This window comes from Lithobates pipiens, unplaced genomic scaffold (genome assembly GCF_037356315.1).
Source record: "Lithobates pipiens isolate NorthernLeopardFrog02 unplaced genomic scaffold, aLitPip1_a1.2 Scaffold_10, whole genome shotgun sequence".
NCBI lineage: Eukaryota > Metazoa > Chordata > Amphibia > Anura > Ranidae > Lithobates > Lithobates pipiens.
Genome location: NW_027507686.1, coordinates 64757979 through 64772528, shown reverse-complemented (window position 1 = coordinate 64772528; position 14550 = coordinate 64757979). Strand labels below are relative to the sequence as shown.

Below are 14550 nucleotides of genomic sequence, written 5' to 3'. Positions count from 1 at the left end.
TCCGCAGTGTGGGCTTTTTTTAACGTGTCCGCTGCTGACAATAGCGTTGCCATCTGCAATCTTTGCAGTCAACGCGTTAGTCGCGGTAAGCCCAATACTCACCTAGGGACGACCGCCTTAAGAAGGCACATGAGCAGCCATCACCGAGCCCAGTGGGAGCAACGGAACACACAAAGCCACACTGCAGGCTCTCACCGTCCAGCCTCGTCTTCTACTTCTCCTTCTCCTCTCTCCTCACAATTGTCCTCCACTCCACCTTCCATCACGCCAAGCTCACATTTTTCTGCAAAAAGGCAGGCTTCCGTGGGCCTAATGTTTGAGCGTAAAAAAATGATGACGCCGGATAACCCTCTTGCCCAACGGTTGGCGGCTGGCTTGTCAGAACTCATAGCCCGCCAACTACTGCCATATAAACTGGTGGACTCGGAGGCCTTTCGCAAATTTGTGGCCATTGGAACACCACAATGGAAGGTCCCAGGAAGGAAGTATTTCTCAGAGAAGGGCATCCCAGAGCTATATGGCCATGTTCAGCGGCAAGTGAATGTATCTCTGGCACACAGTGTCGGTGCCAAGATACATCTGACCACAGACACGTGGTCTAGCAAACACGGGCAGGGAAGGTATATCAGTTTTACTGCCCACTGGGTGAACCTTCTGACGGCCGTCAAGCATGTAACCCGTGGCACCCGTGTAGATTTGGTTTTACCGCCACGGATTGCATGCAGGCCTGACTCTTCTTCTCCTCCTCCTACTCCATCCTCCTCCCTCTCCTCCTCAGCTGCCTCCTCCTTTTCCGCTGCTAGCGTCTCTTCCACTGCACCGCCCAAGCTCCCCAGAACCTATTCCACATGCCAGGTGAGACGTTGCCATGCCGTGCTGCGTCTGTTGTGCCTGGAAGCAAAGAGCCACACTGGCCCGGCACTCCTTTCAGCTTTGCGTTCACAGGCAGATGAGTGGCTAACACCGCTCAATTTGACAGTTGGTAAAGTGGTGTGTGACAACGGTGCCAATCTGCTTAGCGCATTGAAACAGGGCAAAATCACGCACGTGCCGTGCATGGCACACGTCTTAAACTTGGTCGTGCAGCGATTCCTTGTCAAATACCCTGGGGTCCAGGACATCTTGCGGCAGGCAAGGAAAATCTCGGCCCATTTCAGAAGATCTTACACGGCCATGGCTCGCCTTGCTGACATTCAGCGGCGACACCATCTGCCGGTCAGACGTCTTATTTGCGATTGCCCGACGCGATGGAACTCAACCTTCTATATGCTTGATAGGCTGCTCCAGCAGAAACGTGCAGTTAACGTCTACCTGTATGAACTCTGCGAAAGAAACGGTTCTGGGGAGCTGGGTTTTTTTTCACCGCGCCAGTGGCTGCTCATGCGCGACACATGCAGACTTCTGCGGCCATTTGAGGAGATCACCAAACTGGTCAGTCGCAGCCATGGCGCCATCAGTGACATGGTACCTTATGCCTTCTTTCTGGAGCGTGCATTGCGTCGTGTCATTGATCAGGCTGTGGAGGAGCAGGAGCGGGAAGATGAGGAAGTCGCAATGCTGGATGAATTCCCAGGGGGGGCTACTCTATCTGAGACAAGTCAACAACAGGAGTCTGATGAGGAGTCAGAGGAGGATGGTGCCGGGGCGGATGAGCAGGAGCAAGAAGAGCATGCTTTAAACCTTTCTGGGATCCCTGTTGTGCGAGGATGGGGAGAGGAGAATGAAGAGGACGACATTATCCTGGATGATGAGCAGGAGCCAGGCCACCACACCGCTTCCACTTTAGTGCAAATGGGGGCCTTCATGCTCCAGTGTTTTAATAGGGACCCCCGTATAAAAAGCATGAGGGTCAAGGACCAGTACTGGGTGGCAACGTACTTAGACCCCCGGTACAAACACAAAATGGCGGAAATGTTACCGCCGTCGCAGAGGGCTGTCAGAATGCAGCACTTCCAGGCCTTGCTTCGAGAAATGCTGCATTCTGCTTTTGCGTGCGCTGGCAGAGGAGCAATTCCCACTCCCAGAGAAGGATTTGCGGGTACCAATCCAACAGCGCCTGCAAGAAGAGGCCGGTTTGAAGATGTGTTGGTGACTTCGGATATGAGGTCATTCTTTCAGCCGACCCATCGACAGGTGTCATCCGGATCCAGCATCAGGGAACGCCTAGACCGTCAGGTGTCCGACTACATTGGGTTAACGGCCGATGTGGACGCTCTGAGGAGTGATGAACCCCTAGACTACTGGGTGGGCAGGCTTGACCTCTGGCCAGAGCTTGCCCAATTTGCAATCGAACTGTTGGCTTGCCCCTCATCCAGTGTCCTGTCCGAAAGGACGTTCAGCGCAGCAGGGGGGATTGTGACCGATAAGCGTACTCGCCTAGCTCACCACAGTGTTAACTACCTCACATTTCTAAAAATGAATGAGGCATGGATCTCGGAGGAATTCAACACATGTGATCAGTAGACCATGTATATGTCTATAAACAATTTTTGGAATCAAGCACACAGACCTTCTTAATTCATTTGGCTCACTTCCCTGACCCAAAAAAGCACACCGTACTATATGCCCCTACCCTCCTCTTTGAAGAGGTTGAGCGGTGTCATATTTCTACTGGGGCTGCTTATTATGAGGGGTTCCCACCATCCCTGTGCTGTGCTGACTTCCTCCTGGGTGTTCTTATTATGAGGGGCTCCCACCATCCCTGTGCTGTGCTGACTTCCTCCTGGGGGTTCTTATTATGAGGGGATCACACCATCCCTGTGCTGTGCTGACTTCCTCCTGGGGCTGCTTACGGTGCTGCTGTCAGCGCTGTATGTCACGGAGCTGCTGTCAGCGCTGTATGTCACGGAGCTGCTGTCAGCGCTGTATGTCACGGAGCTGCTGTCAGCGCTGTATGTCACGGAGCTGCTGTCAGCGCTGTATGTCACGGAGCTGCTGTCAGCGCTGTATGTCACGGAGCTGCTGTCAGCGCTGTATGTCACGGAGCTGCTGTCAGCGCTGTATGTCACGGAGCTGCTGTCAGCGCTGTATGTCACGGAGCTGCTGTCAGCGCTGTATGTCACGGAGCTGCTGTCAGCGCTGTATGTCACGGAGCTGCTGTCAGCGCTGTATGTCACGGAGCTGCTGTCAGCGCTGTATGTCACGGTGCTGCTGTCAGCGCTGTATGTCACGGAGCTGCTGTCAGCGCTGTATGTCACGGAGCTGCTGTCAGTGCTGTATGTCACGGAGCTGCTGTCAGCGCTGTATGTCACGGAGCTGCTGTCAGCGCTGTATGTCACGGAGCTGCTGTCAGCGCTGTATGTCACGGTGCTGCTGTCAGCGCTGTATGTCACGGAGCTGCTGTCAGCGCTGTATGTCACGGAGCTGCTGTCAGCGCTGTATGTCACGGAGCTGCTGTCAGCGCTGTATGTCACGGAGCTGCTGTCAGCGCTGTATGTCACGGAGCTGCTGTCAGCGCTGTATGTCACGGTGCTGCTGTCAGCGCTGTATGTCACGGAGCTGCTGTCAGCGCTGTATGTCACGGAGCTGCTGTCAGTGCTGTATGTCACGGAGCTGCTGTCAGCGCTGTATGTCACGGAGCTGCTGTCAGCGCTGTATGTCACGGAGCTGCTGTCAGCGCTGTATGTCACGGTGCTGCTGTCAGCGCTGTATGTCACGGAGCTGCTGTCAGCGCTGTATGTCACGGAGCTGCTGTCAGCGCTGTATGTCACGGAGCTGCTGTCAGCGCTGTATGTCACGGAGCTGCTGTCAGCGCTGTATGTCACGGAGCTGCTGTCAGCGCTGTATGTCACGGTGCTGATGTCAGTGCTCTGTATTACGGTGCTGCTGTCAGTGCTCTGTATCTCCTGCACCCTCTTGTTTGCCTACCCTGGTCCCTGACCTTCCCTCTCCTCCATTGCCTTCATTAGCTCCATAGTCCTGAATTGTCAGAACAATTTCCCAAATAAAAAAAAAATGCTTGTAGTTATCGATCCCAAATTCACCTCATACATGTATTATGCTATTGTCCAGGTGGTGGGACTACGTGCTACCCCCTAATAATTACCCCGTGGCCGCAAATTCGACCTAAAGGTTTGCGAAATTCGCCTCCCATTGAAGTCAATGGAGCCCGCGGCGAACGGTCGTTTTCGCGAACGTTTGTGTCCGTTCGCGTTTCGCGTTCGCGAAACGTCCCGTCGGAAGTTCGTCCATCACTATCAGTGACCAGTGGCAGTACATTCATTCATCATCAGTGATCATGACCAGCAGTGATAGTACATTAATTCATCAGTGACCATGACCAGTGGCCGCAAATTCATTCATCAGTGACCGTGACCAGTGGCAGTAAATAATCAATTAATGTGACCAGGGGCATTAAATTATTAATCAGTTACCGTGGCAGTGGCATTAACCACTTGCTTACTGGGCACTTAAACACCCTTCCTGCCCAGACCAATTTTCAGCTTTCGGTGCTCTCACACTTTGAATGACAATTACTCAGTCATGCAACACTGTACTCAAATGAATTTTTTGTCCTTCTTTTCCCACAAATAGAGCTTTCTTTTGGTGGTATTTGATCACCTCTGGGGTTTTTATTTTTTGCGCTATAAATGAAAAAAGACTGAAAATTTTGAAAAAAAACGCATATTTCTTTGTTTCTGTGACAAAATTATGCAAATTATTAATTTTTCTTCATAAATTTTGGCCACAATTTATACTGCTACAAATCTTTGGTAAAAATAACACAAATTAGTGGATATTATTTGGTCTTTGTGAAAGTTAGAGAGTCTACAAGCTGTGGTGTGAATCGCACAAAATTGATCACATCTAATGTACTGGTGGCCTTTCTCGCTTCTTGTGACCCGAACAAGTCAGAAAAGTACAAATACCCCCCAAATGACCCCTTTTTGGAAAGTAGACATTCCAAGGTATTTAGTGAGAGGCATAGTGAGCTTTTTGATGTTGTCATTTTTTTCCCACAATTCTTTGCAAAATTAAGATTTTTCCTTTTTTTTTTTTTCTCCACAAAATTGTCATTGTAATAGGTTATTTTTCTCACATGGCATGTGTATACCACAAATGACACCCCCAAAAAAATTCTGCTACTCCTCCTGAGTATTACAATACCACATGTGTGGGACTTTTTCACAGCCTGGCCACATAGAGAGGCCCAACATGCAGGGAGCGCCATCATGTGTTCTAGGAACATAAATTACACATCTAACTTGTTGACTACTTATTACACTTTTGAAATACCAGGACGATGACACGTGACACTGATGACAGATGGCACTGATACGTGGCAATGATGGCACTTATACGTGGCACTGATGACACGTGGCACTGATGACAGGTGGCACTAATATGTGGCACTGATGACAGATGGCACTAATACGTGGCACTGATGACACATGGCACTAATATGTGGCACTGATGACACGTGGCACTAATACGTGGCACTGATGACACGTGGCACTAATACGTGGCACTGATGACAGATGGCACTAATACGTGCCACCAATGACAGATGGCACTAATACGTGCCACCGATGACGCGTGACACTGATGACAGATGGCACTGATAAGTGGCATTGATGACACGTGACACTGACAACAGATGGCACGTGACACTGACAGGTGGCACTGATGACAAATGGCACTGATACGTGGCACTGATGACAGATGGCACTAATATGTGGCACTGATGACAGATGGCACTATGTGGCACTGATGACACGTGGCACTGATGACAGATGGCACTTATACGTGGCACTAATGACAGATGGCACTGGGGACAAATGGCACTGACAACAGGTGGCACTGGGGACAGATAGCACTAACAGGTGGCACTGGGGGCAGGTGGCACTGGGGGCAGGTAGCACTGGGGTGGAAGGCACTGGGGCAGGATGGCACTGGGGCAGGATGGCACTGGGGTGGATGGCACTGGGGTGGATGGCACTGGGGCAGGATGGCACTGGGGCAGGATAGCACTGGGGCAGGATTGCACTGGGGGAGGATGGCACTTTTTTTTACTTTTTTTTTATTTTACACTGACGGCCGCTGCAGCCGTTCATCTCTCCCCTCTCACACTCTGTCTGTGTGAGGAGGGAGAGCGGTGCTGAGAGATGATCTCATATGTTTACATATGAGATCATCTCCCATTGGACACGCCGATTGCTCTGTAAACGGCCGCTGTGATTGGCCGTTTACAGCGATCTTTGTTTACCTGTCCCCGGGGGACACGGCGAACACAGAACTTCCGCGGCGGCGCGCATTGCAGAAGTAAACAACAGGACGTCCAGGGACGGCCACCCGGACGAAAGCGCCTGCTCTACGGCCGTCATTTGGCTATAGGGCGGGCGCGAGGTGGTTATATTATTCATCAATTACCGTGACCAGTGGCATTAAAATTATTCATCAATTACCGTGACCAGTGGCATTAAAATTATTCATCAATTACCGTGGACAGTGGCATTAAATTATTCATCAATTACCATGACCAGTGACAATAAATTATGAATTAATTGCCGTGGACAGTGACATTAAATTATTACTCAATTACCATGGACAGTGACATTAAATTATTAATCAATTACCGTGGACAGTGGCAGTACATTTAACCCTCCCCCCTCCCCCCACCATGCTGCATATTACAGATATCACAGACACTGACAATAGCAGCCTGCATCCAGTATAGCATTCGATTAGCTTATTTAGTCCTTACTTGTTACTTGAATGACACTGGTGAGGTGATGGACTTTTCTTTGTCCCTGACCCTGTCTGTGCTGCTGTCTGGAGTCCTGGACTTGCTCCAAGCAATGTTCTGGTCCCTCCTCGGCGGCGCTTTCTCCTCTTGAACGCAGTCCCAGGCCAGGCAGCTAAGCCTGGGAAGCAGCTGCTACGCTCCGACTCCTCCCATGTCCCCGGGCCGCCTCCGCCCTCCGGCCGTGAGTGACGTCACGGCGCTGGGACATGGAGGCTGCCAGTAATGTTAAGGGGAGTGAGTGGCAGCATCACGAGGGGGTGGTACTTGTGTGGTGGCCCAGGTGCTGGAGCGGAGCCGCGGCCGCGGCCGGCGTTAAACACAAACTACTACAGAAATGGAGAGTCCAGCCGCGGCAGACAGTAGTGTAGTGAGTCAGACACACTGTCTGACAACCGGCCCAGCGGCCCACTGAGCCAATCGGCCCACCGGGAATCTCCCGGTAGTCCCGATGGCCAGTACAGGCCTGTTGGCTAGCCAAGCATGTCTCCAGACCTAAACCCCATTGAGCATCTGTGGGGCATTATTAAATGGAAGGTGGAGGAGTGCAATGTCTCTAACATCCACCAGCTCCGTTATGTCGTCATGGAGGAGTGGAAGAGGACTCCAGTGGCAACCTGTGAAGCTCTGGTGAACTCCATGCCCTAGAAGGTTAAGGCAGTACTGGAAAATAATGGTGGCCACATAAAATATTGACACTTTGGGCCCAATTTGGACATTTTCACTTAGGGGTGTACTCTTTTTTGTTGCCAGCGGTTTAGACATTAATGGCTGTGTGTTGAGTTATTTTGAGGGGACAGCAAATTTACAATGTTCTACAAGCTGTACACTACTTTACATTATAGCAAAGTGTAATTTCTTCAGTGTTGTCACATGAAAAGATATATTAAAATATTTACAAAAATGTGTACTAACGTATGTGAGATACTGTATACTGATCAATATACTGTATAGTCCAAATACTCCAAGCTGCAATCATAGCCCACCAGAAACCCTAAGACTTTAAGTAAATCCTTCTGGACCTGTTTGTTTGATCTGATTTTTTTTCCTCATTTTTAATGTATACTGCTGTTTATAGGTAATCCATTATGTCATTGTTCCCATATACTGTATATTTTTGTAAGGTATTACACGCAGCAATATAGCATGTATTACGCTACACACAGTGGTGGGTGTTCCCAGTTCCAACAAGAATTTTGCTTTTCATGCATCAATCCCTAATCTATTTAATTCTGATATTGTTCCATGTAACATATGTCAACCAATTAGATTTAAGCTTCAGCAACATAATTTTAGTTGGGTACTAAAAGCTGGTTTGGGTTAGCTTCATATTGTCAGTCCTTGTGCTAACCATAGCCTAACGTCTTTTATTTTAATTTCACCCTTCATGCTTCCTTTATCTTTTTCTGTCTTTTCAGTGGATGGATGCATACACCAGGCAGCAGGTCAACTCTTGAAGCATGAATGCAGCTCTCTGAATGGCTGCGAAACTGGACAGGCAAAAATTACCTGTGGCTACCTACTTCCTGCCAGATGTGAGTATACCGTACCAGGGCACATCTCTTGGATATCAGATACAATATGTTAGCTAAATCGATGTCTTTGTGAATATTTCAAGACAACACTTTAAAAATAATCTCTAAGAAACTAGCTAAATTCGGAATTATGATTTCTTCATGCATGAAGTATTAGTACCTATGCTAATGTTAGAAAGACTACTAAGTTTACCTTTTTTGAGTTCAACATTAAGTTACTACAGCAGATAAAAAAGGCATTTCAGAGGGTCTTGATTGGGAAGCACCGCAGCCAAACATTTGTCCTGCTACCTGGAGCCTACTACTGGGTGGTGGTTTGGGGTTTGTCAAATTTTTTGTGTTATGAGGGGAATGTTATATTTGAATGGATGTGTAGAATGAGCTGTTTTCTTAGTTTTGAACCTAGACACCCTGATCTCTATGTATGTAGACTTAGGAAGAAGGAATTCAAACACCAGAGGCCATGCGATCATGGTTAAGGGTCAATACGGTATACAGAATAACTATCGGTATGACATTAATATGCTTTGTAAGTAGAAGGCCCCTGTATCTATTTCACAAAAAATGTTCAGGTTTGTCTGAAGTGTACTGGAATAACGTTCACCATATACAAGTGTCATCTCATGCTAGTACCTTGTCATTGCCTTAAATATTAATCAATTAAGCATAGTCTATTGTCTTTCTTCCTAGTGCAAGTTAAACAAGCTTATACCTGTAGGCAACTCATTGGAATTAGATGTTTTATAACACTCTGGCTTTAAATTTTCTCCCCCTAGGATTAAACCATCATTCCATTACTGGCTGTGGTGCTTTATTACTTTGTATATTGTAATGTATGGTTTCTTGCTACTAGATGTCATTCATACAGTGGGTCCAGTGGCAGAGGGAGATCCGGGGCCCAGACAGAAGGAGGATCTGAGTAACTGCTACAAGAACAGCATGTACCTGGCATCTGAGAGCAAGCTCCGCTCAGTGGTGAGATACTGGCAGTAGTTACCATTAAAGCGATCTTAAATCTTCGATTTGTATCACTTTCAGCAGCTAATTGAATTACTTATGCCCCTTACACACAGGGCCGGCTCCGCTGGAGTCTGCCTGCTCAGCAGGGTAAATGTCCGCTGATCCCAGCTGAGCAGGCGGATGGCTGGTCCAGGTCCGCTCTGTTTATGGAAAGCAGACACAGCCATAGCCCGCTCTCCTCTATGGGCGGTTGGATGTAACTGGGCCACCTGTCTGTTTATACCCAACTGCCATCTGATCCGATCCACCAGACAGATGGGGAACAGATCCCCATCCCTCTGTTTTTAGCGAATAGGATCAGATCGGATGTCGGCGGGTTCGACACCCGCTGCTTCATAGATGAGACTGGATAATCTGTTAGGATCCACTGGAAAAACTGACAGGTGCACCGATTGATCCACCCGTGTGAAAGGGCCCTTACTGAGTATACAGCTTCTTTATCATTTAATCCCCCCCTATGGTCCAGTTTAAGATGGTGCCATGACCACTTTCCAAGGTTTTATGTTTCAGGGTGCCTGCTTTCTCTTGCAACATTCTAGGGAGCCATCCGTGCATGCAGTGACTAAAGCTAGGTCTCTCTACACTCTTGTGTATCAATAGAAACACACAGCCCTATAGCCTAGGATGGCATACTACTCCTCCTTCCTCACCCCCTCCCAAGCTAACAGACTGGCTTGAGGCTGCACTGTCCACTGTTATCTCTTTCCTGTAAACACTGGAAGTTCAGGAAAGCAGCAAAGAGAGAGCAGGAACCAGCAGCATTGAAAGTTGTAAACTGCAAGTTCTAGGGTTAGGAATTTTCTCGAATGCCTCGTACACACACGATCGGACTTTCCGCCAACAAAACTGTGGAATTTTGTCCAAAGGGGGTTGGCTCCAACTTGTCTTGCATATACACGGTCACACAAATGTTGGCCAACAATTAGTGATGTACTCAACGTACTACGTGTTTTTTCAGCTCTTTAGCACCACCCTTTGGGCTCCTTCTGCTAATTTTGTGTTAGTATAAGTTTAGTGAGTGTTGATTCACGCTTTTCTTTTTGCGTTTTTCATTTAGTGCTTTTTAGTTCGCTATTTTCATTTCGTGCTTTTCAGTTCATTTCTGAACACCCGTTCGTCAACCAGACATGCAGAATCGGAGGAGACAACATGTTATTTATTATTGGCCTTGGAGTTATTGCTTTGGCATTATTTTTTTGGTTGAATAATGATTTGAGTTGGTATATTTTCTATATTTTTGGGTGCATAGAATGCACTTTTTGGTTAAGTTCTATTGGCAGATAGCATGTCTTTTTTTTTTTTTTTTAATGCACAATAAAAAAAAATGCATAGAATAATACTTGGCTATGTGTTTTACTTCGAATTAAAATCCTGAAAAAGTGTAAACTGTAATCTACACAGTGTAAACATTAATGTAACCAATATATACAGTGTAGACTAAATCAAACTAATTTCTCTATGTGTGTAAACACCCTGTGAATAACACAATAACAATGACTTGTTAAGTGGATACAAAATAATGTCCAAATTAAGTGACAACAAAGGTCCGTCTCCTAATTGGATAAGTTCATATAAATAAAAAAATATATATACACTAACTAACATATTCACTGTTATGAACTTTTTTTAGTGTATATATATTTTTTTTTATTTATATGAACTTATCCAATTAGGAGACGGACCTTTGTTGTCACTTCATTTGGACATTATTTTGTATCCACTTAACAAGTCATTGTTATTGTGTTATTCACGGGGTGTTTACACGCATAGAGAAATTTGTTTCTACACTGTATATATTGGTTACATTAATGTTTACACTGTGTAGATAACAGTTTACACTTTTTCAGGATTTAGAGCTGCTTGTTTCATATTGTTTGTAAGGAATATTGTGCACATTTTTGTTTATTTAAAGTAGCAGCAGGGGATTATAGATTCACTTAGTGTTATAATTAAGCACAGTGGTGATACACAAGTGTGAGGGCAAGAGTTGTGTATTATTGTTTTATAGTTGTATCTTTGTTCTTATAAACTATGGGATAATGGTGTTGTGGTAACTTGCACAAATAAAAAATAAAAAAAACTATAATAATATTATTCTTGATATCACTAGAAAAAAAAGCCTTTGAAAATTAGTTTGCAATAACTCCATCAGTATCACCAGCAAAGCAGCTTCATATTATCCTATTAAAGAAGAAGAGAATTGTGCGCTGCATTTGGAGATTTCATAATTTACCACGTCACGAATGTTAATTCTCCATTACGAACGCTAGTTTACAAGACCGGCTACTTCTGCTTCTGAGCATGTGTGTTTGTACTTTGGACTTTTGTCCGACGGACTTGTGTGCACGCGATCGGAAAATACAACAACACACATTGGTTGGTGGAAAATTTGAAACCATGCTAACCAATATTTGTTGGTGGAAAGTCCGACAACAATTGTCCGATGGAGCGTACACACAGTCGGATTTTCCGACAACAGCATGACATCCAACTTTTCCCATCGGAAAGTCCGATTAAGAGTTTACTGGTAAATGTTTATTTTTTTTTGTGCTCAATGTATTGAGCATAAAAAACACTGAGGGTTTATTACAACTTTAACTGCTTGTAAAGCTTTAGATTTATAATATATACTCTTAATTAAAATTCTCTAGTACTTAGCTGCTCTACATTTCCTATTCATTCATTGTCAGGCTTAACAAATATGTAATACTTCCATCTATTTTCTACCTCCTCTTTCCTCTCACACCCCCCTCTCTGTTCTCTCCATTTATCATCGCAGACCATGAACACCTCTACTGGTTCAATAGAAGTATTGACTGTAGCCTTCCTGTGTGATAATACATTTACTCTTGTTATGCTTTCTATCAAACTAAACCATAGATCACTATGACTTTTATTATTCTTCTGTTAATATTAATTGCATCTAATCAACAAAATAAATAACCGTATGGCACCAATGACTAATCTTAGAAATAAAGAAAAAAATAAACCTTCATTCTATCTTCTTTATATAGTGATGTAAGTGTTCTGCAGTTTGCAATCCAAAAAAGAAACCTCAGTGGGAAAATTACTAGATATTATGGGGGTTATTTACGAAAGGCAAATGAACTTTGCACTACAAGTGCACTTGGAAGTGAAGCTGCTGTAGATCTGAGGAGGACATGCAAGGAAAATAAAAAACAGGATTTTAGCTTGCACATGATTGGATGATAAAATCAGCAGAGCTTCCCCTCATTTCAGATCTATCCCTCAGATTTACAGCGACTGCACTTCCAAGTGCACTTGTAGTGCAAAGTGGATTTGCCTTTCAGAAATAACCCCCTATCTGTGTTTCTGTTTTTTTTCATATAAAGTTTTAAAATGGCAATATAATTATTTACATCTACATTGATCTCTTGTGGGGCCCCAATATGTAATGCCGCGTACACATGACCGGACTTTCCGACAGACTAGGTCCGAAGGGATTAGTCCGTCGGACAATCCGATTGTGTATGGGCTAGTTCAATCATTTTTCAAAAAAAAAATCTGACGGACCTAGAAATAGAACATGTTTTAAATATATCCGATGGACTAAATTCCAACGGACTAAAAATCGGGAAAACCGTTAGTCTGTGTGCTGGTCCGACGGACCAAATACAACGCAAGGGAAGCTATTGGCTACTGGCTATTGAACTTCTTTGTTTAGTCCTGTCTTACGTCATCACGTTCAAAACGAACAGACTGTCAAACGGACTTAGTCCGTTTTTGTGTGGCCAAGTCCCTTCGTTCGGAAAGTCCGTCGGAAATCCACTGAAAGTCCATCGGGAAGACCGTCAGACCTAGTCTGCCGGAAAATCTGGTCGTGTGTACGTGGCATAAGACCTTCTGCATATACCAGCTACAGAGTCCATCATATCTATGGGCATACCTACAGGGTTTCTCATGTGTTCACATAGGTTTTACCTAGGTAGGACAATACCATATATTTATGGAATTATTTTATATGTACTTCATTTTTAATTTTTTTTTCATTTTATTATGTTTTTTCTGATGTTGTTAAATATATTTGGATTTTTATTCAATTGAGTGCTCTTTTTTCATCTTGGAACTACAAGTGGCTACCAATTTAAATTCCATGTTCATGCTGGGGTTTTTTCTTTTTTAATTATTTACATCTAGACAATCTCTTTTACATGTATATTTAAAAACATCAAAAAGCCCACAAATAAAACTGTCAAAAGCTAAATAACTTAAATTAGTAAAAATATTTTAAGTGACAAATATTTATCTTTTTATAGGCTTTCCCATGCATCTCTACTGGAGTATTTGGTGAGTGTGCAGCCTATGGTGTTTGTTAAGTTTTTGATATTGGGGACATTAATTGTTTCTATATACCATGTTTTTCAACCAGGATACCCCTCTGAGGCGGCTGCTGATGTAGCACTGGAAACCATTAGGAGCTATCTGGAGGAACATAAGGACAAGGTGGGTGGTCTAAATGGAAGATGCTTAAAACTAATTTATGGATAATAAATGATTGTGATGTTCTGTTTCTTTATTTTCCGGAAAGGAGGGGGCAGATGAAAGCTACAGAGACATTGGGGAAATATCAGATTTATATGAACACAGCACAAAGACAACAAAAACAGAAAACGGAACACATTTACTCTTGCCATGGTCTATTCACCATGTGCAGGGACATAGGTTTTTTTTTTTCTTTAGAAATGTTTAACTTCCAGTTGACGTTCTTCATTTTTTTACAAAAAACACAACAAAAGGCAGACAGCATTATAAGGACTTGATCAGTTACCCATGGAAAACAAAATAATCCAAGGACAAATGCTGTTAAAAAAAGGAATGGGATAGCAACTGAAGTTTGTCACACTGCGCAAAAGTGCTGAGGAAATTAAAATGGCTATTAGTCATAAATTACCCCTTAAGGTTATACTTTTTGAAAAAAATCAGCTTGGTTTTTCTGTTCAGTCTATTCAGTTTGTATAGAGGTCAGAAAGAGATATTTCCCTGTACACACGATCGGACTTTCCGACAACAAAACCGTGGATTTTTGTTCGAAAGGTGTTGGCTCCAAATTGTCTTGCATACACACAGTCACACAAATGTTGGGCAACAATTACGAAAGTAGTGACATACAAGACATACGACGGCTGATAAAAAGGAAGTTCAATAGTGATGCGTGATTCCAAGCTTGTGTGTTTGTATTTTGGACTTTTGTCTGACAGACTTGTGTACACATAATCGGAAAATCTGACAACA

At 44.6% G+C, this 14550-nt stretch overlaps 1 protein-coding gene across 2 annotated transcripts in view; it reads left to right on the top strand.

The window, feature by feature from the left end:
• MACROD1 (mono-ADP ribosylhydrolase 1) overlaps positions 1 to 14550 on the top strand; it is a 1237218-nt gene that overhangs the window by 1160766 nt on the left and 61902 nt on the right. For both annotated transcript variants that reach the window (XM_077455769.1, XM_077455770.1), the window contains exons 5-8: positions 8161 to 8277; positions 9131 to 9252; positions 13575 to 13605; positions 13688 to 13761. In XM_077455769.1, coding sequence (XP_077311895.1) covers positions 8161 to 8277; positions 9131 to 9252; positions 13575 to 13605; positions 13688 to 13761 — 344 coding nt within the window. The remainder of the gene's footprint in view (positions 1 to 8160; positions 8278 to 9130; positions 9253 to 13574; positions 13606 to 13687; positions 13762 to 14550) is intronic.